Raw genomic sequence first — 24,240 nt, 5'->3', positions numbered from 1 at the left:
AACATATGTGCTTAATATTGCCTTGTGCGTGTTGATGTTAAGATGAGCAGCATTCACACAGCATACACCAAAAGGTGACAAGGGGGGCATGTGAATAGCACGTGAATAGGAGAAAGTCAAGGTAGAGTTTAGATTCAACCACAGGTAACGCACGAAGCAGGTAATGGAGCTGCGCGGCATCTGGGTTGGAGCAATTGGCCGTGTAGCCGTGGCCGATGCCCCCTCGTGATCAGTGCAGATCCGTGGGTGTGATTCAGGTCTCCTTCTCTTCCCCCTGTCTCTGCAGAGCCTTTGGCGAGTCCGGCCCCCTCCCACCCCGGAATGAGCGAAGATGCACCTGCTGCTTTGGAGGGCGGCGGCTGCGCCCCTGCTAATTGCGGCGCCTCCTCGGCCATCCCCCAGCCCGGCACGGCCTCCAAGCCCTGGCGCAGCAAGTCGGTCAGTGTGAAGCACAGCGCCACGGCTGCCACGTTCGCGGTCAAGCCTCCTGCACCCGAGGCCCCCAGGCCCACCCCCGAAGCCCTGAAGCCAGCCCCCAACAATCAGAGGTCCATGCTGGAAAAACTGAAACTTTTCAACAGCAAGGGGGCTTCCAAGGTGGGTGAGGGCCCGGGGTCACGGGATACAAGCTGCGAGCGGCTGGAGATCCTGCCCAGCTTCGAAGAGAGCGAAGAGATGGAGGCCGGCGGTCGCCCGCTGTCCGCGGCGGGCCCCACCTCCAACAGCCCCAAGATCGCGCTCAAGGGCATCGCCCAGAGAACTTTCAGCCGGGCGCTGACCAACAAGAAGAGTTCCCCGAAAGGCAGCGAGAAGGAAAAGGAGAAACAGCAGCGGGAGAAGGAGAAGGAGAAAAGCAAGGACCTCGCCAAGAGAGCCTCGGTGACAGAGAGGCCGGACCTCAAGGAGGGGCCGAGAGAAGACCTCAGCGGGGTGGCGGTGACCGAGATGCCAAAAAAGTCCTCCAAGATCGCCAGCTTCATCCCCAAAGGGGGGAAGCTCAACAGTGCCAAGAAGGAGGCCCCGGCCCCTTCCCACAGTGGGATACCAAAACCAGGAATGAAGAGCATGCCTGGGAAATCCCCAAGTGCCCCCGCGCCTTCCAAGGACGGGGAGCGCAGCCGGGGTGGGAAGCCGAGCTCCGGGCTCCCCCAGCAGAAGCCCCAGCTGGACGGCAGACACTCCAGTTCCTCCTCCAGCCTGGCGTCCTCGGAAGGCAAAGCCCCAGGAGGGACCACCCTGAATCACAGCATCAGCAGCCAGACTGTCAGTGGGTCCGTCGGGACCGCCCAGACCACGGGAAGCAATACTGTCAGCGTCCAGCTACCTCAGCCCCAGCAATACAGCCACCCCAACACTGCCACGGTGGCGCCTTTCCTGTACAGGTAGGAGCGGCTGCCCCCCTGCCCTGCCGGGGCCCGTGGGCAGAGGAGCCTTGCTGGTGGATTCTGGGTCTCTGAGGGTAGGGGTCGGGACTGCTACCCAGGAACATGGAGGCACACAGCTCAGGTGCCGCGTGATCTGTGTGCTTGAGGGACGGTTAATTCAGCAGCGCTGGGGGGAGGTCAGGAAGCTAAAGAGTGAAGTAGAATGTGAGCTGATCCTGGGATAAGGAGGAGTGGCCCAGGCACATGGGGACCCAGGGGATTTGCAGAGGCGGCAGCAGCATGAGCAGAAGCTAGGAGGGTGGTTTGCTATCACTCGACAGGCTCCAACATCAGTCCTAAAGCATCCTGAATGTACTTTAAACAATGAAAACCACAAAACCACCTTGCTGAGTAACGGAGACTTCTCACAGAGGTGCTTATCTTAAAATTCCAGATCCTCAGGGTTTCTTACCCCATCACACGTATTAAATATGTTTTCTTTTCTTTTTTTTTTTAAATTAAAAAAAATTTTTTTTTGGCTGTGCGGTGTGGCTTGCAGGTTCCCAACCAGGGACTGAACCTGGGCCACGGCAGTGAAAGCCCAGAATCCTAACCACTAGGCCACTAGGGAATTCCTTAAATATTTTTTCGGTCCCTGCTGTGTGCTGGGATTTCTCGAGGGGAGAACAGCATGAGGAAGAAGGGTAGCCGTAAGGAGGGACTGGTTCTAGAGGAACCAAAGAAACCCGGGTTGTATTTGGGGAGACAAGCCCGGGTGTTTGCGTCTGTCTGTTATTGGTCCCTTGGTCTGTCTGTCTCTAATGGCACATCCTTAGCACCACGGGAGACCACGTGGAGCCAGGTGCTGTTGCTCCGGGTGGTTCTGGCCTACGAGAGCCTCTGGTTGCACCACACACCTGTACAGGATGGAGGACACTGGCTCCAGGTGAGGGTGATGCTGGATACATGGGATGAGTCCTATCCGGGCAGATGCGAGCCTCTCAGCCCTGCTCTTGGGGGTTCCCAGAACCTTGTTCACAGTGCTCGACTTGATCCTGTGCTCGAGATGTGCAGGGCAGTGGGCTACACTGCACAGCTGAGTGGTAACTAATACCTCTCCACAGCACAAGGGGACCGATGGTTGAATGCCACAGTCTGGGCACTTACTTTACAGTTTCTACCCTGAGTATATACACAGTCACACCTGTACACACACACTCATACACCTATAGTGTGGATGCACATCAGGGACAGTCACACGTAAGGACGCAAGTACACATTCATACATAAAATGCAAATACACATATTCACACGTGTATTTGCATACCTGTGCATATGCACAGACTCGGGCCCATGCTTTCAGCTTCCTCTGTTTACATGGTTCCCCAAAGGATTAGATATTTCCTCTATTTCTTCCTGAGGTGAGTTCTAGTAGGTTCTGTCACCATTCCTGCCAAGAGCTGATAGAAAGTCTGGTTCAAGCGATTGATTTCAGAGTCAAGCCCACAGCATTCAGCCTGTGAGGGAATGTCAGGCTTCTGAGGAGAAGCTCTTTCCTTTTCGTTGCTTACCCACCCCTTCAGTAAGGGTCACGCCAGACCTTTTTAATGGGAGGCGGTCATCTTTGTATTCAGTCAAGTCATCAGCTCAGCTAACAGTCCTGAGAAGGGTGCCAAGGCTTAGATAATGACTCAGCACTTGCCTCCATGCTCAGCTTTTTATACAACTGTTCTCTGAACCGTGGAGGCAGCTGAATTGTTTGCCGTGAAACTTTTATCATGGCAGTCACACGAGTAGTCTTGAGGTGCTGCCTGTTCAAGCGACTGTTCCCAGATTCTTGATCTGCATTTTCAGAATTAAAACACGTGACTGTCTGATCACCCATCAGTCTCACCCCCGCTCCTTTTTTTTCTGGCTGTAATTATTTGAACGATTCTAAAACGTTTAACCTTTTCAAAAAATATTTCAAGATTTTTCAATGAGAGGAAAAACTCTTAATGATAAAGAGCAAATGTCTGACAAATAGGAGGAAGGAGAAAACGTCACATGTGTCTGTCAAGCTGCGTCTTAGTGTTTATGCTCACCCTGTGTGATGTCCTTCTGGCTCCTCTGAGGTGCCTTTCCTCTAGGTGAGCCAAGTAGGAGGATGGGAAGAAGAGCACTGAGGTAGGAGCCAGGATGCCTGGACTCTGCCTTTTATTCGCTGTTGAGTCCCTGGGTGGCCTTGGGACCTGGCTGCAGGCATAGCTGTTGAGTATGCCCCACGCGAGTGCAGAGACCCAGCTCATTTAATCATTCTCACAACTCCATGAGCTGGCTACCCTTTTTATCCCTGTTCTGAAGGTGAACAGACTGAGGCCTAGAGTATTTAGGTAACTTGCTCTAGGTCAAGGAGCTGAGAGCCAGAAAGTCAGTGTCTAAGGCCAAGGCTGTCCCTTTAAGAGGGGCCAAGTGCTTAACCACGAAACCATCGTGACTCTAAATCACTGCCTCGCTTTGAGCCTCATCTGTAAAGTGAGGAGATGGGGCTAGATTAGAGGATTTTAGGAAATGGTTTAGGCTCCCTTTGTGCTCTGAGATGCTCTCTCTCAAGTTTATAGCTCACTGTATATGCCTTACAGCGCTCCCCCCAGAACCTCTCCACGTTAGTGATGGTACCAAGGGAAGAAAAGGAAGATAAATCACCTTTGCAAAATAACTCTGAATGAATCATAGTTACCGATTCAGCAGGCACACTGGACGCCTCTATTGCTTTACACTTTACTGCTTTTATGTTGTCTCACCTGTGATTTTTGTAGCAGCCAGGTGAGGTCGCTGTCGTAATCCCCGCTTGAGGGCCAGACGCTCAACGAGGTGCAGTGACTTGCTGAGATGTGCGTGGCTATCAAGTTACAGACTCCACACTGCAGCCAGCTCACTGTTCAGACTCCAAGTCTAATGTTCCTCCTAGCACCCAGCATCGTTCTAGACTTAAAAACTTCTCTTTATCCATTCGGCACACCCTGCCTGAGTGCCTCCTTGGCACGTGAGTTGGAACAGATCGTGTTCTCATGTGCACGCATCAAAAGAGCCAGGCTTAGCCTTCAGAGAGCTCTTAATCTAGCGTAGGAAAGATTTATCCATTAGATCGTATTGTAATAAGTAGGCATCAGGAGAATAGAGACGCACGAGGGGTAGAGCCATATGCTGGCCAAGGACTGGGGAAGGCTTCCAGGCCAAGATGACATGGGGACTGTGCCTGAAAGGTAGATTAGGAGCAAACTAAGGAAGAAAGAAGAAAAGAGCCCTTAGGCAGAGGGCACAGTGACTACAAAGACAAAACTTAAGGACAGGGTATGATCTGGGAATGGAGAGAAGCCACATGTGGGTGAAGCACAGGGCAGGCCTGTGTGTAGAGGGCAAGAGTGGTAGGAGACAGGGCTGGAAAGGAAGGAAGGAAGAATCCCACGATGTAGGGCACCTTCTATCACAATTAGGACTTTAGACCTTATTCTGTGGGCAGCGGGAAACCATCGGAGCCCTTTCATCAGAAGGTGACAGGATCACATCGGCATCACCGAGATCAGTGCAGGACAGAATGGGGCGTGGACCAGACCTAGGAACAGTCTAGAACAGAAGTCACGGTTCACGTGCCTGCTTGGCTCCACAAAGGTAATGCAAATGAGTGGTTCAGGGTGAGTGGGACTCTGGTGGAGGGAACCCCACGCCTCTCTAGAGGGGGCCGCCACCACTTGTCACCAGCAGGCGGCGCCCTGCAAGAACGTGAGCTCAGTCCTTCCAGACTTGTTTCTACTGGGAGAAGGCAGAAATCCAGAGTTTTTGTGAAATCTCCCAATTTTTAAATGTGGAAATGAATTCAGAAGCTTTAAAAAAAATACTGTGGAGACCAATAAGAATCAGTCTGTGGGCTGCTTTCTGTACATGGCTGTTGCTGGCAACCTCTAGTCTGGAGGCAGCGTACCTGTTCACAGAGTGCTTCTAGGGCCTGGGCAGAGATGGCGAGAGCTTGGATTCTGGACAAGGGAAGGAGAGGAACACTGAGAGCGTGAAAATCCTTTAAAGGTCGAGATGGTGGGAATGGGGAACCGATGGTATCGGTAGGAGGGCAAAGGGGGGAGCGTGGATGGATGACGTGGGGTTATCAGTACACATCCACCACAGTCTGTTTTAGACAGTTCGCAATGCTGGCAAGCACTTTCTTCACAGGGAGTGAAATCTGGTTGAATCAGCTCAGGATGCTAATGAATTAGTAACGTTACACCCACGGTTATGTGTCTGAGTATAATTATATGTTTGCATGGCACGCCAAAATATTCAGAGGTAATTGTGGCAAGAGCACGTGGCATGAAGCAGTTGCCTCGATTTGCTTGACAGAAAAGGGCCTGGAGAAGGTTTGGGGAAGTACAGAGTTCAGTCAGGTGTTGAAGTAATGATCAATGAGACCTTTCGTCTCAGAAGCTCTGAGCTCTGAATCAGACCTAGAGGACAAATGCACCTGCCTGCCACCCACTCCTCACTGGTTGTACAGTCATCTTTCCAGAGACGGCCGTGTCAGGAGGATTTGGGGGGGCCCTGGGGGCTGTCAGTGGAGTCATGGAGTCATCTTCAGGCTTGGCTTGCTGGCATCGCTGGCTACTTAGAAGTGGCTCTTCGGCACACGTTAAACAGTCCAAACCATCCAGTACTCGCCAGCATTTTCCTGGCTAGCCCTAGCTCCCCGAAGGGCATGCAGAGAAGTGTTCTCCAGTGAAGGATTGCAGACCCTCCATTTGGGTGATGAATATTTCATCTTTTACAGTTCGGTGGCTTTCTCTGTTTCTAGGACCTTGCTCCACGTGCACCAGTGGATTATGTAGTGTCCGTTTGCTGGTCTGCTCTGTTCTAAAGCTTCTTGCCGAAGGAGGGGATGGTCGGGGCTGTGGTCGGGGCACAGTGGTCCGGATGTGCTAGTTACCCCTTGTGACAAGTGTGTCTGCTCTGGTTTGTGTGTGAAGGTCCCAGACAGACACCGAAGGGAATGTTACTGCCGAGTCCAGCTCAGGGGGTGTGACCGTGGAGCCGAGCCACTACACCAAGAGTGGACAGCCTGCCCTGGAGGAACTCACTGGTGAGTTTGGCGCCTGGAAATTCCGTGTCTCTTGGTGGTGAGGCCTCCCGTGCAACCATCTGCTGGAAGGTCCCGAGCCCAGCTTGATGTGAAGTTGCTTCACTGTTGCCTTGATTGATGAGCCAGACAAACAGATTGTCTGTCTTACTACCTTCCTTCTCTTTCTTCCTTCTCTTTCTTCTCCTTCTCTCATGATCTATTCCGTCCTCCCCAGAATTGTAAATAAGTTGTAAATAAGTCTTTTACCTGTTGGCCATTCTGTTTTTTGGTTGTTTTTTTTTTTTGCGGTACGCGGGCCTCTCACTGTTGTGGCCTCTCCCATTGCGGAGCACAGGCTCCGGACGCGCTGGCTCAGTGGCCATGGCTCACGGGCCCAGCCGCTCCGCGGCATGTGGGATCTTCCCGGACCAGGGCACGAACCCGTGTCCCCTGCATCGGCAGGCGGACTCTCAACCACTGCGCCACCAGGGAAGCCCTGTTCTGTTTTAAGGTTTGCTCCTCTTCAGTCATGTAGGGGCTCTGGACTGCTCGGATACTTCACTTTGAATCTCCTTGTTCACTCTTCAGATAGAGTTGCCTTACAAAAAGACTTGGAACTCTAAAATGTATTGACTTTTTCAAATTTCCTTTAAGAAGCACTGATTGAAAATTGTTCTGAGCACCCTCGGAACAGTTGGAAAGAAGATTTCAGCATGCTTCTTTTACCAAAAACAAATCTAAATTTTATTTAAATATAACCCAGACAAGGATGATTAAAGGGATATTATATCACATAAAAACATAAAATCTGCAATTGTCATATAGTTAATTCCACAATTATTTATTAGTGTTATACTGTCACATTCTTAATTTAAAGAAAAAAAGGTAGCATCAGAATTCCTACTGCAGTGTATTCCGAGCTACCACCTTCTCTGTCCCTTGTCCCCCGTTCCCAGCTCTGTGCCCCAGGTTCCAGCAACTTCTAACCAGGGAAGGGAGTGGTAAACCACATATTTAGCCGTGGCTGAGTTATTCTTCGCATATCTTACCACTTCCAGAGTTGGGTTAAAAATTGAATCCATGTTTAAAATCCATTTATTAGACTAATTATCCATGACCCCACCATATTAATAGCCACATTACAGCTGTGGAGTTGGTCTGCAGCCCACATGATCAACTCTTATACCCGTTTGCCCATTAGCTCTGAGTATTAATTTCAGAGGGTCTGAGTGATTTCGCTCTTCTCTTCTGGTTCTGCTGCCTGGGCCCTGTGATGGGGCAGAGAGGTTCCAGGCCATTTGTAAATGACCCATCTTACAGTGGTTTAGGGCCCCACTTAGTGGTTTGGGATTGATTTTATGTTTCCTTCTCTCCCAGGTTTTAGCTCCCCTGCCTATGAGGACATGGATAGTGCAGGAAAAGGGCCAGCTCTCAGGAGAAGGGTGTGGAGTTTAAGTACTATTCAGGTCTCCACACACATTCCAGATTGTGTTCGTATGTGCACGCATCAAAAGAGCCAGGCCGGTGGTTCAGAGGCCGGCACGGATCAGATGTGTGACTCGTGGAGGAGTGTGGGGTCGTGGCAGACATTGGGGCTCAGTGAAATTCACATCTGAAAAGCAAAAGCGGCAGCCGGAAAACATTCCACATAACAGTTAAATTTCACAGGGACAGATGGCAGCCTGTGATCTTTTCACTCCTTTATCTTTTTCTCCCCATGTCTCCTGTGCATCAGGACAGTAAACCAAGTGAGAGCTCAGAAAGCCTGAGATGCTGTCGGTTTGGGGACCAGAACTGTGCAGCCAGTCATGCCTGATCCAGCCCCCTTTGGTGTAAAGTCAGAAGGTGTCAGTTGCTAAGGAAAATATCTGAATTAGGGTGACTTGTCTTTACATTCAAGTAGTGGGACTCACGTGGGCGGCTGTAACACATGCGGCTGTACAGTTAATAATTTTATGGAGACACTGCATAGTAGCTTGTACGTATGAGGTCGAATTCAGCTTATGTACAGCCGATCCCTTGAAATGACAACAAACGGGTGTATTTAGGAATATGGCCACTTATGAGACTATTTGATCAATTGCTAAGTTCCTCCCCTTACTCATGCAAGTAGGTGGATTTTCCCATGGTGCTCTGTCATGTACATAGCGTTACACGTGAGTCCTGCATCTCAGATTGTAACGTTAGAAGGAACAACGTCTGCTTATTATCCAGTCCGTGAATCCCTTCGATCGTTCATTGATGAATTGTCTTTCAGTCTCTGCTGGAATACTTCTTGTGATGGAAAGTCTATTCCTTCGTGAGGCAGCCCTTCCATATTTTATTGGCGTTAAGTAGTAATAGAGTCTTTTATCCTTACCTTTCTAAATCACTGGATATAATCCAGCCTCACGGATATAATTTCCATTCTTTTCCATATAGCAGCGTGTCCCTTAGCCTCCCTCTTCCAAGTAAAAATCCCCGGTTCCATCCATGTTCCTCACGTAACACCCTGACATCCTCACCTCTGCTCTGTTTGGTCAGAATATGGTGTTCTCTCCATCATGGCCAGTGGCTCGAGGGAGGACTGCCCTTGGTAGATGCAGGGGAGCCACAGGTAGACATGGAATAGTTCATTCAGTTTTTAATTTCTCTGTATACGGGCTTTAAGGGCCCAGCCATTTCCACCAGGGCACGGCTGTGTGTTTATTTTGTTCAGGCTATGGGTTGGTAGGGAGATCTTACATTAGGGCCATCTTCCAAGCAGGTAGAATTGGCAGTTCAGAACGTGATCACCTGAGCAAGGCAGGCGGATTACTGGTTTGTGTTTCTGCGTTGCTCTTGGAATCTGTGTATGTAGAGCTCCAAGAGGAGCAGATGTTTCCTAGTGGGACCCCTCAGAGGGACACAGGACACTCAGATTCAACGAGCCCTCATTTTATGCCAGGCATATCATGTATCATCTCATCTGATCCTCCTAACCTTGAGGGGGAAGGGGTTTTATCCCCATTTGACAAATGACATTTAGAGAGAATAAGTGACTTTCCTGAGGTCAAGTGGCTAGTAAGTGGCAGTGCCGTGATTCAGACCTTTACCTGTTGGAATGCAAAAGCTATCCTTTTTATTCAGCCCTACGTTGACCAAACATCTTGTGGACAATAAATATTTCTTGAGCATCTATAGATTTGTGTGGGGTTATCAAAAATAAAGGTGAGATACCACTCCACATCAAAGATCTTTGAATTTCTAAAGGAGAGTTAACAGGCAAATGTGTCATTCATAGAGACATGGATAAATACACGCATACCTTGGAGATATTGCAAGTTTGGTTCCAGACCACTGCAGTAAAGCAAATATTGCAGTAATGCAAGACACACAGAGTTTCTGGCTTCCCAGTGCATATAAAAGCTCTGTTTACACTACACTGTAGCCTGTTAAGTGTGCAGGAGCATTATGTCTAAAGAAAACAATGTACAGGACTTCCCTGGTGGCTCAGTGGTTAAGAATCCACCTGCCAATTCAGGGGACATGGGTTCGAGCCCTGGTCCGGGAAGATCTCACATGCCGTGGAGCAACTAAGCCCGTGCGCCACAACTACTGAGCCTGCGCTCTAGAGCCCGTGAGCCACAACTACTGAACCCACGTGCCACAACTACTGAAGTCCACGCTTCTAGAGCCTGTGCTCCACAGCAAGAGAAGCCACTGCACTGAGAAGCCCACGCACAGCAACCAAGAGTAGCCCCCACTCGCCGCAACTAGAGAAAGCCCGCGTGCAGCAACGAAGCCCCAACTCAGCCACAAATAAATTAATTAAAAAGAGAAAAGAAAACAATATGCATACCTTAATTGAAAAATACTTTATTGCTAAAAAAGGCTAACCATCATCTGAGCCTTCAGTGAGTCATAATCTTTTTGCTGGTGGAGGGTTTGAAATTTTGGGAGAATTACCAAAATGTGACCCAGAGACACAAAGTGAGCAAATGCTGTTGGAAAAATGGCACTGATAGGGCTTGCTTGACACAGGGTTGCCACAAACCTTCAATGCCCGCGAAGCACAAAAAGCGAAGCACGATAAAACAAGGTATGCCTGTAAATATAGTTTTTATACTGTTGTGTGTGATTAAGTTAATTAATGAAGGTAATTTGAAAACTGGTGCCTAGACTTAGCTTCATAATAAATGTTCCCTGCAGGTCCTGGAGCTATCCAAAGGATCAGTACCTTTTTGGCAGCCTTTACACAGATAAAATGTGGTCAAACTGGCAGTAAAAGATATTTAATTGATGGCCCAGGAGATAGATGCAATTACATTCCTCCACGGCCATTAGGGGAAGGTAAAATAGATATTCATCACTGCTTTTGTTTAAAAACACATACATATATATATATGTATTTCAAAGAATTGGATGGGAAATGCAGGTTTGACCACTTTTTAGATAAGACAAAAATGCCTTCCAAATTTCTCTTGGTTAGAAATGGGAAGAAAATTGAAAACACTGGCATTTTCAAGGGTAGAGAGTTTGCCATAGCAGATTATCTCCATATAATCAATCCTTTAATCCATTCCCCACCCTCCAGGCACCACCATGCTGGGAATAATCTAAGATCATCTGTCTCAGAAGGGAAGTTAATTCTATGATATTTCTTATAGAAATGTCTATAAGAAATGCCTGTTGCACTATTAATGACAGTTGCTGGAAGTTCTGCTCGGTGTCTGCTCTATATCCCACTTGCTGCTGCCCATGTGTACTGTGTTCTATATAGAGATTTCTTTAGAAATATTGCTGAGCACTTGAAATAGTCATCAGCTTTTAAAGACCCTTGGTTGTGGTCTTCTCAGCCCTCCTGAAATTACTCTGAGGGAATGATACGTGATTCCTTTAATCACTATTTTAGTTATTTGGCTTTTCCTCTCCCCCTATGAGCAGCCCAAACTGAACAAAATAGCCAGACAACCCAAAGCGAGGCTTCCCTGAGAGGGGACGTGGCTTCTAGCTTGTGTGTAGCCTGTTTCTCCTGGGATGTTTGTGCCAACTTGACCTCTCCGGGCCAGGTATTTGGTGGGAAATGTTGCCCAGGGAATGGAAGTCCCTTATCCCCCAGAGAGAAGCCTGAATCTTCTCGAACGATCCCTGCTCTGCAGCACCAGCTGGCGTGAGTTGAGTGCTTTTGGTGGGCGCTGCGCTCAGGGATCTCCATTTAGTCCCTACAACAGTCCTTTGAGGTCAGCGCTGTCACTGTCTTCGTCTAGGACCGCGGAATCTGAAGGATGGAGAGAGAGGGTCAGCACCTATCCCGTGACCACTCAGCCAGGGGGTTAAAGGAGCCAGCATTCGAGATGACATAACACATCGAACAAAGAAAAAGGCAAACCTCTCTCTGGAGGAATATTCATGATTAATAAGTGCAGATCTTTTAGCCACTACAAATTAACCATCTGTAATGTCGGGCCAATAGACAGCAGCACCTATCACCCATGGGTGAGAAAACCAAAGGTCCTTCCTGGGCAGGGGTCAGACTTAATGTGTTCGTGGCTTTATTGGAGACAGTGTGAAAACGTGTTTGTCTCAGACTCGGCACTTTGCTTTTCCCGCGGCTAGACTTCACCTGTGCTGGAGGGACCTGCAGGGAGAAGAAAGACCTCTGTCTCTCTTTAGATTTAACCCCTTCCTTTGGGCACCTGTGCATTTATTCATTCACGCATTCATTCTCAAATCCTTTTCGAGCACCCGTGGTGAACCAGGCCCTGAGCAGGAAACGTGGTTTTGGTCACAGGCACAGTTGCTGTTCCCAAGAATCTCCCCATCTATCTGAGAACTAAAATAGCTTTAACCTTTGTCTCTCCAGGGGAAGATCCCGAGGCTCGGCGCCTGCGGACGGTGAAGAACATCGCTGATCTGCGGCAGAATTTGGAGGAGACCATGTCCAGTTTACGGGGAACTCAGGTTACACACAGGTATCTAGAGCGTGAATCACTTTCCTGAACCAGCTAGTAACTTGGTTTTCACATGGCTGCTCCTGCCACGGTGTGTTCCCGCCACTAGCCAAGTGATTTGGTTAATGACGGAATAAATAACCTTGATCGCCAAATGTGCTGGAATTCACCGAGAATGCCATACAGCATGCGGAAGTGTCAAGAGCAAAAATCCGTGGAGACAGATTCCTCCCCAAAGCAGACGGTTGCTAAACCCATTCCACAGAGGATGTTGCAGACCAGCTGCATTTAAATTTCCCTTTGCTTGCATTTTCCAAAACGATATGATATTATACTGTTGAAACGAGCAGGTGAACTGTGTTTGACCTGTGTGATAAAGTGAATAACTCGAATTCCTACCCGGTCTTCTGATCCCCAAGCGCTCTGTAACGTTGTTAGTCATGCACGTGTATAAAACACGTACAGAAATATTTATAAAAACGTAGGATCATGTTTAAACCATGATGTCGTTAGATGAGCTCTAGGATTACACTGGAAACATTTATCAGTTTCTTTTCATTGTTGAGCAAGAAGGGGAAGAGGATGCAGCCCTGGGACATCCTTCGTGATTTGGGCAGAACCAACTTTTACGGTTTGTGTTTGGCCTTGATGATCGAGGTAAAGTCCCGGTTACCCCTGTGAGCTCCCGGGTCTGGGGGGTCTCCCCTGCTTCTCCAATTTCAGTCTCTTTGATAAGTGAATACAGCAAGGAGACTGCTGGGCTCCACCACAGCCAGCAGCTGCGGCAGATTGGGGTTAAGCACTGTGGGTTCTTAAAGAAGACCAGGGCCCGAACCTTAGGAGTTCCCAGTATAAGGAGAGTCAGGCAGGCTGCTTCCAGGATCAGGGGGAAACAAAAACAGATGAGGCACCAAATTGATTCTCCAGAGACAAGTCCACTGGGGGTGGCTGGTGATGGTGTGGAACCAGGTGCTGGACCCTGCGACTCTTGATTAGCTAAGAAACATCCCTCTTTCCACCATCATCATTGAAACTGATTAAATGTAGGTTACAGCAGTTTCGTGGATTTCTTGGCTTGGGCTAGGACGGTGATCATGACAGGAGGGAAATCTTCCATGCTTTCTTCTGCAGGAAAGACTCGCTGTCTCTGCTTAGTAAAGAGACCCCAGCGTGTCTCTGCATCTTGATGGTGTGGCGAGACCTGCAGGGCTGGAAAGACAGTGGACTGACTGCAAAAGAGTCTTCGGAGGGCCAGGGACGAGCTCCATCCCCTGGCAGTTTCAGACTCAGCTAGTTTCATGGGTCTCAAGCCCAGGCATCTACCACTCTTTTCTGGCCTTTTGCCCCCAAAGTTTGTCATTTTGGACAAAAGGTGGGAGAAGCAGAAGTGCGTGTGTGTAGCGGGGGCGGGGGGGGATAGATATTACAGAGTTAGAAAATCAGGGCCCTCCCCACCTGCACAGTCTGGAGAGAGCTGAGGATGTGAAAGTGGGATCTTAGGACCTTGGGAGTGGGTGGGTACATCCTGCCTTTAGGAAAAGTGAGCTGAGATGCAGCATCCTAGGATGAATAGGCACACAGCTACCTTTATGCCCCATTGTTATCAGTCCAGAGTTTTCTACTTCCTTTCCTGGGTTGGAAAGAAGATTCCAGAAGTTAAGATTGTTTATTTAAAGTAATTGTTAGGGGGTGTCTTGTACTATGTTTTAGGGGAAAAATCTGTGCTGGGCTTCTCAGAATGTCACGTAGATGTGCACTTCGTCTTCATTTTTAACAGAGCTGCACTGGGTGGTATGTTGGTACCTTATTTTTTTTTTAACTTATTTATTTTATTTTTGGCTGCATTGGGTCTGTGTTGCTGTGCGCGGGCCTCCTCTAGTTGCAGTGAGCGGAGGCTACTCTTTGTTGTGGTGCATGGGCTTCTCATTGCGGTGGCTTCTCTTGTTGCAGAGCACGGGCTCTAAGCACGTGGGCTTCAGGAGTTGTGGGTCGCGGACTCTAGAGCGCAGGCTCAGTAGTTGTGGCTCACGGGCTTAGTTGCTCCGCGGCATGTGGGATCTTCCTGGACCAGGGCTTGAACCCATGTCCCCTGCATTGGCAGATGGATTCTTTTTTTTTTTTTTTTTTTGCGGTACGCAGGCCTCTCACTGTTGTGGCCTCTCCCGTTGCGGAACACAGGCTCCGGACGCGCAGGCTCAGCAGCCATGGCTCACAGGCCCAGCCGCTCCGCGGCATGTGGGATCTTCCCGGACTGGGGCACGAACCCATGTCCCCTGCATTGGCAGGCGGACTCTCAACCACTGCACCACCAGGGAAGCCCAGCAGATGGATTCTTAACCACTGCGCCACCAGGGAAGCCCAGTACCGTATTTTTTGATCCTCTTTTGTATATGGGAAGTATTTCATAATTCTAAAAAAAAAAAAAAAATGAAAGAGAATGTGAACTGCAAAGACTACTAGGCATATTGGGGTCTAACCCAAAGCCGGTTTTATGTTTTTAGCACATTGGAAACTACGTTTGACACCAATGTCACCACGGAGATCAGCGGGCGCAGTATCCTCAGCTTGACGGGCAGGCCCACTCCCCTGTCCTGGAGGCTCGGCCAGTCCAGCCCTCGGCTGCAGGCGGGAGACGCCCCCTCAATGGGCAACGGGTACCCGCCCCGAGCCAACGCCAGCCGCTTCATCAACACGGAGCCGGGCCGCTACATGTACTCTGTCCCCCTGCGGAGGCAGCTGGCCTCCAGGGGCAGCAGCGTCTGCCACGGGGACGTCTCGGACAAGGCAGGAGATGAGATGGACTTGGAGAGCATCAGCATGGACGCCCCCGGCTACATGAGCGACGGGGACGTTCTGAGCAAGAACGTGCGGGCGGACGACATCACGAGCGGGTGAGTACCTGGGCCGCCTCTCTTTTCACGGAGCAGGGGAGGCGTGGCCCCTGCCTTCTCTTCTGCGGGACTTATGGAAGTTCTCTGGGGGAGAGCAAACTGCCTTCCTCACGTCCTGTTCATTTTGAAGGCTGTGTGCCCTGGAGGGGAGCCTTCTGGGCCAAGAGACGCAGGGCTTGCGCCGTAGTCCGGACTTGGCAGTAACTCGCTGGGCAATTCCAGCCAGGCTCCACCGGCAGCCAGAGTGACACTTGACAACAAACCATATTGTGTCAGTCCTTTAAACCAAACCTTATGCTTAGGATCGAATCCAGACTCCTGAGCCTGGCCTACCTGGCCTACAGGATCTGGCCCTTACCTGCCTCTTAGAACTCATTGTCCTGTACTCCCCCTTGCTTCTGCTGCTGCAGCTGGTAATTCTTTCCCTCAGTCTCATCAAGCTCTTTCCTGCCTCAGGGCCTTTGCACTGTTTCTCTGCCTCGTTTCTATTGCCCAGATCTATTCCCCTGGTTCCTTCTGGCTGCTCGGCTGGCATCTCTTTGGAGGGGCCCTCCTTGACCCTTCAACTTGAAGTCCTTTATGTGACCTGCCCCAGGCCAAGTTTCCGTCATCGCGTCTTATGCTCATTTGGAAGCTTATCGCTGTTTGAAATTATCCTGAGGATGGGTGTATATTTTATCATTTCCCCGCCCTGCTTACAACAACAAGCTCCACCGTGCAGGGACTTGCCTGGCTTGCTCCCCACTGAATCCTCAGTGCCTTGTACATGTAGGAGCTTATAAACGTTGCTGAATTGGTGAGCATGCGGCTCGATGGATGAAGGAGCAGACCCAACCTCCCTGTAACATGCGAAGTTGAGGCGAGTGATGAGGTGATGTCTGAGCCGGGCCGTGACCATGTGCGGCCCAAGGCTTGGCTTCTTGTTCTTGCCACACTTCCAGATCACTGTGGAAGCTGAACGAGCATCCGTTTGCTCCACTTTCTGTGAGTTCTTCATCTGTGAACCCGGCTTGCCCAGAAGCCCTTCAGGACCTTCCCCCCCACCCCATCTAACATTCTAATAGATAAAATTACAGATAAAAAAATTAGGCCTGATGATCATGCCACTCATTTTCCTGAATATAATGATCAAGAACCCCATGGGTGAGTCAATGTTTTCATAATTTTAACAGTAGCTCATTATCCTACTATGTGCCAAGCTCTGTGCTAGGTGCTCTCTATATATGTTATCTTCTTCTGTCCTCACAGCAGTCCTTTGAGATAGGTGATATCATAATCCCCATCTTCTGGAGGAGTAAACTGAGGCTCAGGAAGGTTAAATAACTTGCCCAAGTAGTTAAGAAGCAGAGCCCAGGGCTAGTTCCTTAACCACCGAACTGCCCCATCTTGCCCAGCATTGTATTGCTGTGTTGAAATAGCACAGCTACTTGAGTTTATTTTAAAATTGTTTTGCTTAGTTCTACCTGTCTTACTAGAAGTGTTCTCTCATTTAATTAGAAGCTTAGACATAGAGCTGCTTTGGCTTTTTGCCTGTTACTTTTAGAACCATCCCATAGTGAAATCTTCAAAGACGGGAGCCACCAAACCCTTACGGAGTAACACGTTTCTGCTATTATCCAAATGGCTGGGAAAGTTAATGGCCTGAGAAATCAAATGATCCAGTTAACTTAGAGCATCATTTTGTGTCTCTAGTTTTACATGAACATGAAAACAGTAACATATACCTGTTACTAAAATGACACGTAATTTAATCTTTTATTATTCCTTAGAAGACCGTTGGTATTCAGCATGGCCTCAAGGTCATCACTATCACGTCCCACTGTGATATACTACCAAAATACTTCGGGATTATTTTGAGATTTTCATACTTTTTAAGCAAGTTTATTCTCTTGTCAGGTCAGTCTTTTAATAAATGAAGATGTATTTATTTTTATGTACTACTGACAGTTTCCACAAGGTGGAGACATTGAAACACCGTAAACTGAACCTTAGTGATGTTACAGTGAGACATTCCTAGTTTCTTCAGCTATTCAAACCAAAGCCTTTACCCCTGCTAAAAGGCACAGATGTTTACATTTCACTCTCTGCTTTGGGAAGCTTACATTTTTAGCAAGTGAGATAGTGCTTAGAGCAAGTGTAGATAGGAAATGTAAGCAAACACCCAATTACTGAAATTGGAGAACTCTGGTCTGTTTCCAACTCCCCCCACCCCAGCCCCACCAATTCCTTTTAATGTAGAAATGTACCTGCACAATGAGGAGAGGCAGCCCAGATGGCATTGGCGCTCCTTCTAGTTGTGACATTCTAGAGTGCTAGTTAAGCATGACTCCACACTGGAAATAACACACGGGTTTCTGCTTTGAGGCCAAGTTATAGGTTTGCCTGTATGTGCAGAGTTCAGGGCACGCCATTTAATATCCTTTGTACTCAATTCTTTTTCCTTTTATAAACATGACAAGGTTGTAGATATTGAATGACTGGTCATTTAGTCTGTACTTCAGAATCTGCCCAATAAGTCATATTGCTGAGGCAGTTGGTGTAGTGGAAAGAAAACAGACAGATACCAGACAAGCTTGAATCCCGTTCTGCCACTCGCAAACTCTGTAACATTAAGCACGTCATTTAACTTCCCAAAGCCTCAAAGCACTACAGTTAATTTGGTTTTTAACCTTCTACAATTAGATTTCTCTTTGAGGTTGTATCTAATTAAGGGCAAGTATCTGATAAAGACACACAGTTTTCAGACAGGGTTTAGATGTCTTATCAACCTCAAAGGTCCCGGCGCTTGGAAACAATGAAATGATTACAGTTTTCATCCAGATGTTTGTTTGGCTTAGTGGAAACAGCCTCGATGTATGAGTAATATATAAATCAGTATTGAGGCTCTTTGAGGAAAGTTCTCGTAAAAGTTTGCAGCAAGTTTAGTTAGCAAGACTGAGGTGGAAGTAAATTCTAGTTTCTGAAACCGTATGGCCTTTGTTTTCGAAATGACAGGGGGCCTCAGCTTGGCAGAACAGCTGTTTTTTGATGTCTCCAGCTCATCGTCTCCTTTGGATGATTGCACGTGCACCTGTGTGTATCATTCAGTTCTCCCTGAGGTAGGGCTGAAGTTACTTGATTTCCTTGGAGTTTAGCTAGGGAACTAATGGCACGCGCCTTTGGTCTGTGTGTGTGTACTTATTAAACCCTTCTATCGCACTTAGTATGTGCCAGGCGTGTCTACGTACTGTGCAAGAAATCGTCTGACCTCACCACTTCATTTTATTAGATTGATAAATTGGGCTTCGGCTGTGGTTAGTGGAAAAGGAATTAAAGAAACAGACGGGGCTTCCCTGGTGGCGCAGTGGTTGCGAATCCGCCTGCCGATGCAGGGGATACGGGTTCGTGCCCCGGTCAGGGAAGATCCCACATGCCGCGGAGCGGCTGGGCCCGTGAGCCATGGCCGCTGAGCCTGCGCGTCCGGAGCCTGTGCTCCACAATGGGAGAGGCCACAACAGTGAGAGGCCCGCGTACCACAAAAAAAAAAAAAAAAAAGAAACAGACGAAGATGTCTCTTACCAAGTTTTGATCTGTGAAGCCAGTCCATCTACTCATCTAAAAATTTAGGGTGCCGTATGGTATAGAGTGAAATTAAAGGGACAGACTTAGTGTCCATATGTTCGGAAAGATTTTTTTTTTTCTTTTCAAAGGAGTCAGTGAGTTGTATAATGTTCCAACGTATGAATATACCTCCCTTCCTGGAAAAAAAAAAAAATGACCGTTCAAATTTAACATTAGAAGTTTCTCCGAGAGCCTTTGGCTTCCCATTGCCTGTGGGAATAGATCTCAACTTCTTAACTGAACAAGGGAGGCTGTTTATGGTCTTTCCCTCAGCTGCCCTCCCACCTCCACCCTGTCCACATCCCTCCTCACACACCCCAGCTCCCCAGTGCCCTAGGCTACATGCCATTTGCTACCAAAGGCTGTTTCCTGCATTTGTAAAGCTTTGTGCCACAGGACCTGCCTCTTTCTCCCTGGAATTTCTTTCCCCTCAAGCTTATCTGACTGATTAAAAAAAAAAAAAAAAAAACCCAAACAAGCAAACAAAAAAAACACCTCCTCTGTGATGCCTTCCTGGACACCCCCAGTCAGTTAACTCTGTCTGATGCGTTTCTGGTGGTCTTGGTTCACACCCAACTTTCTGTGTGAACCTTTCACTTTGCGTGGGAAGTGTTTTGAGAGGGAGCTGGACGGTATTGAGGAAAGAATATGGTCTTAAGAGGCAAGCAGATTTGAGATTTAATCTTGGCTCTGCCAAATGAACTGGAGCAAGTTTTTAACATTTGGGAATTAGAGATAGAACTTGAAAAACACCCGGCAGAGTCTGGGATGCACAAGAAACATCATGCACAATGTGTGCGTGTGCGTGTGCGTGTGCGTGTGTGTGTGTGTGTGTGTGTGTGTGTGCGCCTTTCCTCCACCAAACATGGAGCTCCCAGAAGGCAGATAGTGCCCATTATTTGTCTAAACTGAGACTAGCACAAGTAGGAATTTAATAAATATTTTGTGAATGGTCTATCCTTCATGCCAACCCTCACGGGACCCTGGGCTTGTATAACTTGCTACCACCAGCTGTGAAAGTCAGTGATTCTATTTACAAGAACACTTGGAGAAAATCAATTTAGCCTCTGGTCTTTTTTTTTTTTTGGTGTGATGCATAGCTCCATCTAGTGGCAAATATAGGGTGTGATGCTGTGGTTTTGATTGCTTTTGACTCAAAGAGTCAAAGTCTTACATTGGTTTAAGACTCAGGGCTGGTGTTATTCAAGGCTGAGAGAATGGAGATTGTAGCAGTTGGATCATCTTTCAAATGTGGCCTGACCAGAAGTCTAGTGCAAGAGAGAACGTGGGGTTGTGAGCAAGCTGGTCTTCAGAGTTGGCTTTTTGATGGCTAAATTCTTCCCTATTAGGTGTCAGGGATTACTCAACAGATACCACATGTGCCTGCTGGGAAACTTCATCCCTCAGAAGTTGAGGAACCCATCCCTGCTGAATTACTTGTAGCTCCATAAATATGTCATGGCATGTCTTAGCTCAGGCTGCTATAACAAAATACCGTAGACTGCGTGGCTTAAACAACAGACATTTATTTCTCATGGTTTTGGAGGCAGAAAGTCCATGATCAAGGTACCAGCATGGTTGGGTTCTGGTGAGAGACCCCTTGCTGGCTTGCTGTGTCCTCCCAATGCAGAGAGAAGCAGGTCTGGAGTGTCTTCCTCTTCTTCTAAGGGCACTAATCCCATTATGGGGCCCCACCCTGTGACTCATCAAACCCAGTTACCTCCCAGAGGCCCCACCTCCTAATACCATCAAATCGGTGGCTGGGGGTTCACCATGGGAATTGGCAGGTGTGAGAGAAGCACAAACATTTAACCATAACAGAGTGTTTCAGGCTTCCGTGTGTATCATTTGCATGTACAGCACCCTGTGTTGCCTTTCCCATCATTGCCTGCCAGCTCACCTCCTTGAGTAAGCCTTCCCTGATCCTATCCAAACAGAGGTGGTGATTCTTTCTTCTGGCCTCTCATGGTACTTGATGTATTTGTAATAGCACCGATAGCACTGCATCGGAGTCACTACCAATATATATGTGTGTATAAAAGCAAACAAAGCGTCCATACACAATGTTTTTTTAGATTGTTTCAGTGCATTCTTTATGAGGGGAGAGAGCCCGTACCTGTTACCAGCTCTTAAAGGTCAAAGTCCAGTCTGTCTTAGACGCTCCCCTATCTTCATGGCTAGCACAGTGCCTGTTCCATAGTAAGTGGCCAATACATATTCGTTGACTGAATGCTGCAGCTGACTTTCAGCGAAGCAAGACCAGTCACATGCCTCTGAATGAAGATGTGCCTCAAATTGAGGCCCCTTGAGCTTGATGCCCCGCCTATGTGATCTTCCTTTCCTCGGCCCTGTCCTGTACACCAATTATTCCAGACCTGTGACTCCCTCTAGCCCAGTGAGCTGGACATTGACAGTGCATGTAAAGGAGACAGAGGACCAGGGCCACACACCATGGGAGTGGTGGGTGGAGGCAGAGGTGCCCTGTTTCTCTCTTCTTTCCTCCGGTGGCCATCATGGGACAAATGAGGGAAGCATTTCTCAAGTCAGTGCAGAGCACAGCAGGCAGCACCGGGAGTCCACAAGGCAGTAGCGATAGCACGAAAGGCTCTTTCTTATCTGGTGAATGTTTCTCATGGTCTTTCCAGGCCAGACCTGAAATAACCTTGACAGGCTGTTGTTGTTCCTGGCAAACTGATAGGAGAGGAAGCCAAAATACTCCTTTCGGGCAAAATGCAGCCAAGATAAATGATTTTAGGCAAGGCTGTCCTGAAAGGCACAGAGTCATGGCAGGGTCCAGCCGGGTGTGGCGGGCACCTCTGGGATTTGAAAAAGATGGGCGCTTGTTTCTCCAGGTTGATCCCCCTGAAATGATCTTGGCTTGTGAGGCTCTTGGAAGGCTTGGGAATTCCCGGTTTCCCATCGGCCACTGGGCGGGTCTCAGGGATGTTTGGAAGGTGGAACCATCATGGAAAGGTAGAGACTCAGCTCTCTAAGCAGACAGACCTTTAGGGCCTTGGGCAAACCACTTGCCCCTAATGCACTGCGTTCCTCTTACACACACACACACACACACACACACACACACTCTTTCAAAAATACAGTGGTGCTCCAGCATGAAGCCACAGGTCCAGGGTAACCCAGTAGTTTTGTGGTGAGGCTGGACCAGGTCCCAGTTTATCAGGCTTTCCATTCCTCTCTGCTTCCCTTGGTGTTTCCTCGCTTCCCCTGGTGATTCATACATATCTTAGCGGGGTATGAATTCACAGACACTAGAAATAGTTCACCCTGTCTCATATTTTCCTTGGTGTTAAATATCGCAGGCCAACCCCATGACCTCCGTTTCCCTCAGCAGCTCTCTGGGTGGAGTGAGTGAGCACAGGGGGTCAGGCAGGGGGCAGGATTCATTTCCCCAAGTGTCGCTGAACAAGTGCCGGCTTCCCCCCACACGGCTGTGATGTCGTCTGACACGGGCAGTCCGGCTGATTGATGGCTCTGGTTACCAGTATCAGTTGTCCCCAGTGGCTGGGACAGCATCACTTGTACATGTCTTCTTCCCATCTTCCCTGCATCGCAGGCTCCCTTGATTTACTGAGTTTGGGAAATTGCTCAGCCCTTATCGGCAGCTGGGCAGGCGGTTTTATCAGAGGAGAAAGAACAGTTGAGCTAACGGCATGCTGAAAGCACAGAAATTCTCCAGCCTCCCCAAGCCTGCTCGCGCCACTCACTGTTGGTGAGTTAGCCTGAGCAGGCAGAGAGCAGGATTCTGGAAAGGTTTCCTGGAGAACAGGCCCCTGGAGAAATGAAGTGTGGTCCAGCTTTGACATGGGCAGCCCAGACCGTTACTCGTAATAGCAAATGTTGGCTTAGTAATTTGTGGGGAAGAGAGAAAAAAAGGGGGCGTCTTGTCTTCTCAGGAAACGGGGCTTAGGCCCTGACTTCTTGGGAGTTTTCCGAGCTTGCTTCGAGTTTTGAATCTCTTCCAACTCCACCCACCCACAGCATCTTCAGGGAAAGAAGGGGAGAAGGGAACTAAAGTGAGTGCTTTGGGAGAAGAAGACCATACCTCAGGCCCTTCTGAAGTGGCCCCTGAAGGGGATGCTCACTGCCTGCTCGCCCATCCTCAGTGACATCCTCCAACACACAGGCTGTCCTGGAGTGGGAGACTGGAAACCCTTCCTTTGGCCTGCCTTCTCGGGAGGCTCCAGGCAAAAGGCAGTAAAATTCCATTTAAAAAGTGTTTACTGGGCTTCCCTGGTGGCGCAGTGGTTGAGAGTCCGCCTGCCGATGCAGGGGACGCGGGTTTGTGCCCCGGTCCAGGAGGATCCCACATGCCATGGAGCGGCTGGGCCCGTGAGCCATGGCCGCTGAGCCTGCGTGTCTGGAGCCTATGCTCCGCAACGGGAGAGGCCACAACAGTGAGAGGCCTGCGTACCGCAAAAAAAAAAATAAAAAGGTGTTTACTGAGTTTGTTGTGTACTGGAGACTGTGCTAAAGACAGTAAGACCAAAGGAAATTAACAAGCCCCAAGAGCCCGAGGTCCTGACAGCACGAGGACGCTCGCAGAACGGGGAGGTAATAGGTCAGTGTAAGAGCAGGGAGTTCCAGAGACGGTTGGAAGCAGTGCTTTCTGTGGGGACGATGAGGGGGAGATAAAGGGCCTACTGTGAGGTGGGGGCATGGGAAGTCCAATCTGGCTGCCCTGCTCTGGGCTGTGTGTCCTGGAGCACGTTCCCTGTGCCCATCTCAGAGCTGCTGTGTGGTTTCCGTTAGCTCACGCCTGTGAACTTGGCCCAGAGCCTGGCTGCATGGACAGAGCACTCAGCACTACCACAGTATCCACCACCGGCAGCAGCTACAGCATCTTCAGGACCTGTGAGCTGGGCCTTGAAGGTTAAACAAGAGGCCTAGGTCAAGAGCAAGGGCATGAAGACATGCGGGTGTGAGGCGTATAGTTTTATAAAAATGGTGCCTGGGCTGGGTTGGATCGAGATTCAAGACGGGAGCGGGGGAGCTCAGGTCAGAAGCTCTCAGAGTCCAGGGAGTGGTGACATAGCTCCGGGTAAAGCCGAGGCCCTGGGAACGGGCACACGGAGTTAGAGAGACTCCTTACATTAAACTCCGCCTGACCTGAGGCCCGTTGGACAAGGGGCATGGGGGCACCGGAGAGTCAAGGCCAACTCCCAGGCTCTGGCCTGTGCCAATACTGGCTGGGAATAGTTGACGTCTGTCCTCAGCACCCTCTTGGCACCACCCCCTGCCCTTAGATTGTCTCAGGCCTCCGGGCCACCCCGGGACCAGGGCTGGCTGGCTGTTCCAGCAGAGTACGTGGCAGCCTCTGGAGTGTAATCCCCAGGGCTTTAGGAAAGCCCCATTCCCACAGCCTCCCG

At 49.1% G+C, this 24,240-nt stretch overlaps 1 protein-coding gene across 12 annotated transcripts in view; it reads left to right on the top strand.

The window, feature by feature from the left end:
• NAV2 (neuron navigator 2) overlaps positions 1–24,240 on the top strand; it is a 403,679-nt gene that overhangs the window by 228,590 nt on the left and 150,849 nt on the right. For all 12 annotated transcript variants that reach the window (XR_010946112.1, XM_067749641.1, XM_067749643.1 and 9 more), the window contains 4 exons: positions 287–1,382; positions 6,359–6,471; positions 12,275–12,383; positions 14,864–15,253. Coding sequence is in view for 11 of the 12 variants with exons in the window: in XM_067749641.1 (XP_067605742.1) it covers positions 287–1,382; positions 6,359–6,471; positions 12,275–12,383; positions 14,864–15,253 (1,708 nt within the window). In the remaining variant the exon portion in view is untranslated. The remainder of the gene's footprint in view (positions 1–286; positions 1,383–6,358; positions 6,472–12,274; positions 12,384–14,863; positions 15,254–24,240) is intronic.

This window comes from Pseudorca crassidens, chromosome 9, assembly GCF_039906515.1.
Source record: "Pseudorca crassidens isolate mPseCra1 chromosome 9, mPseCra1.hap1, whole genome shotgun sequence".
Taxonomy (NCBI): Eukaryota; Metazoa; Chordata; class Mammalia; order Artiodactyla; family Delphinidae; genus Pseudorca; species Pseudorca crassidens.
This window is presented reverse-complemented; position numbering and strand designations above follow the sequence as displayed.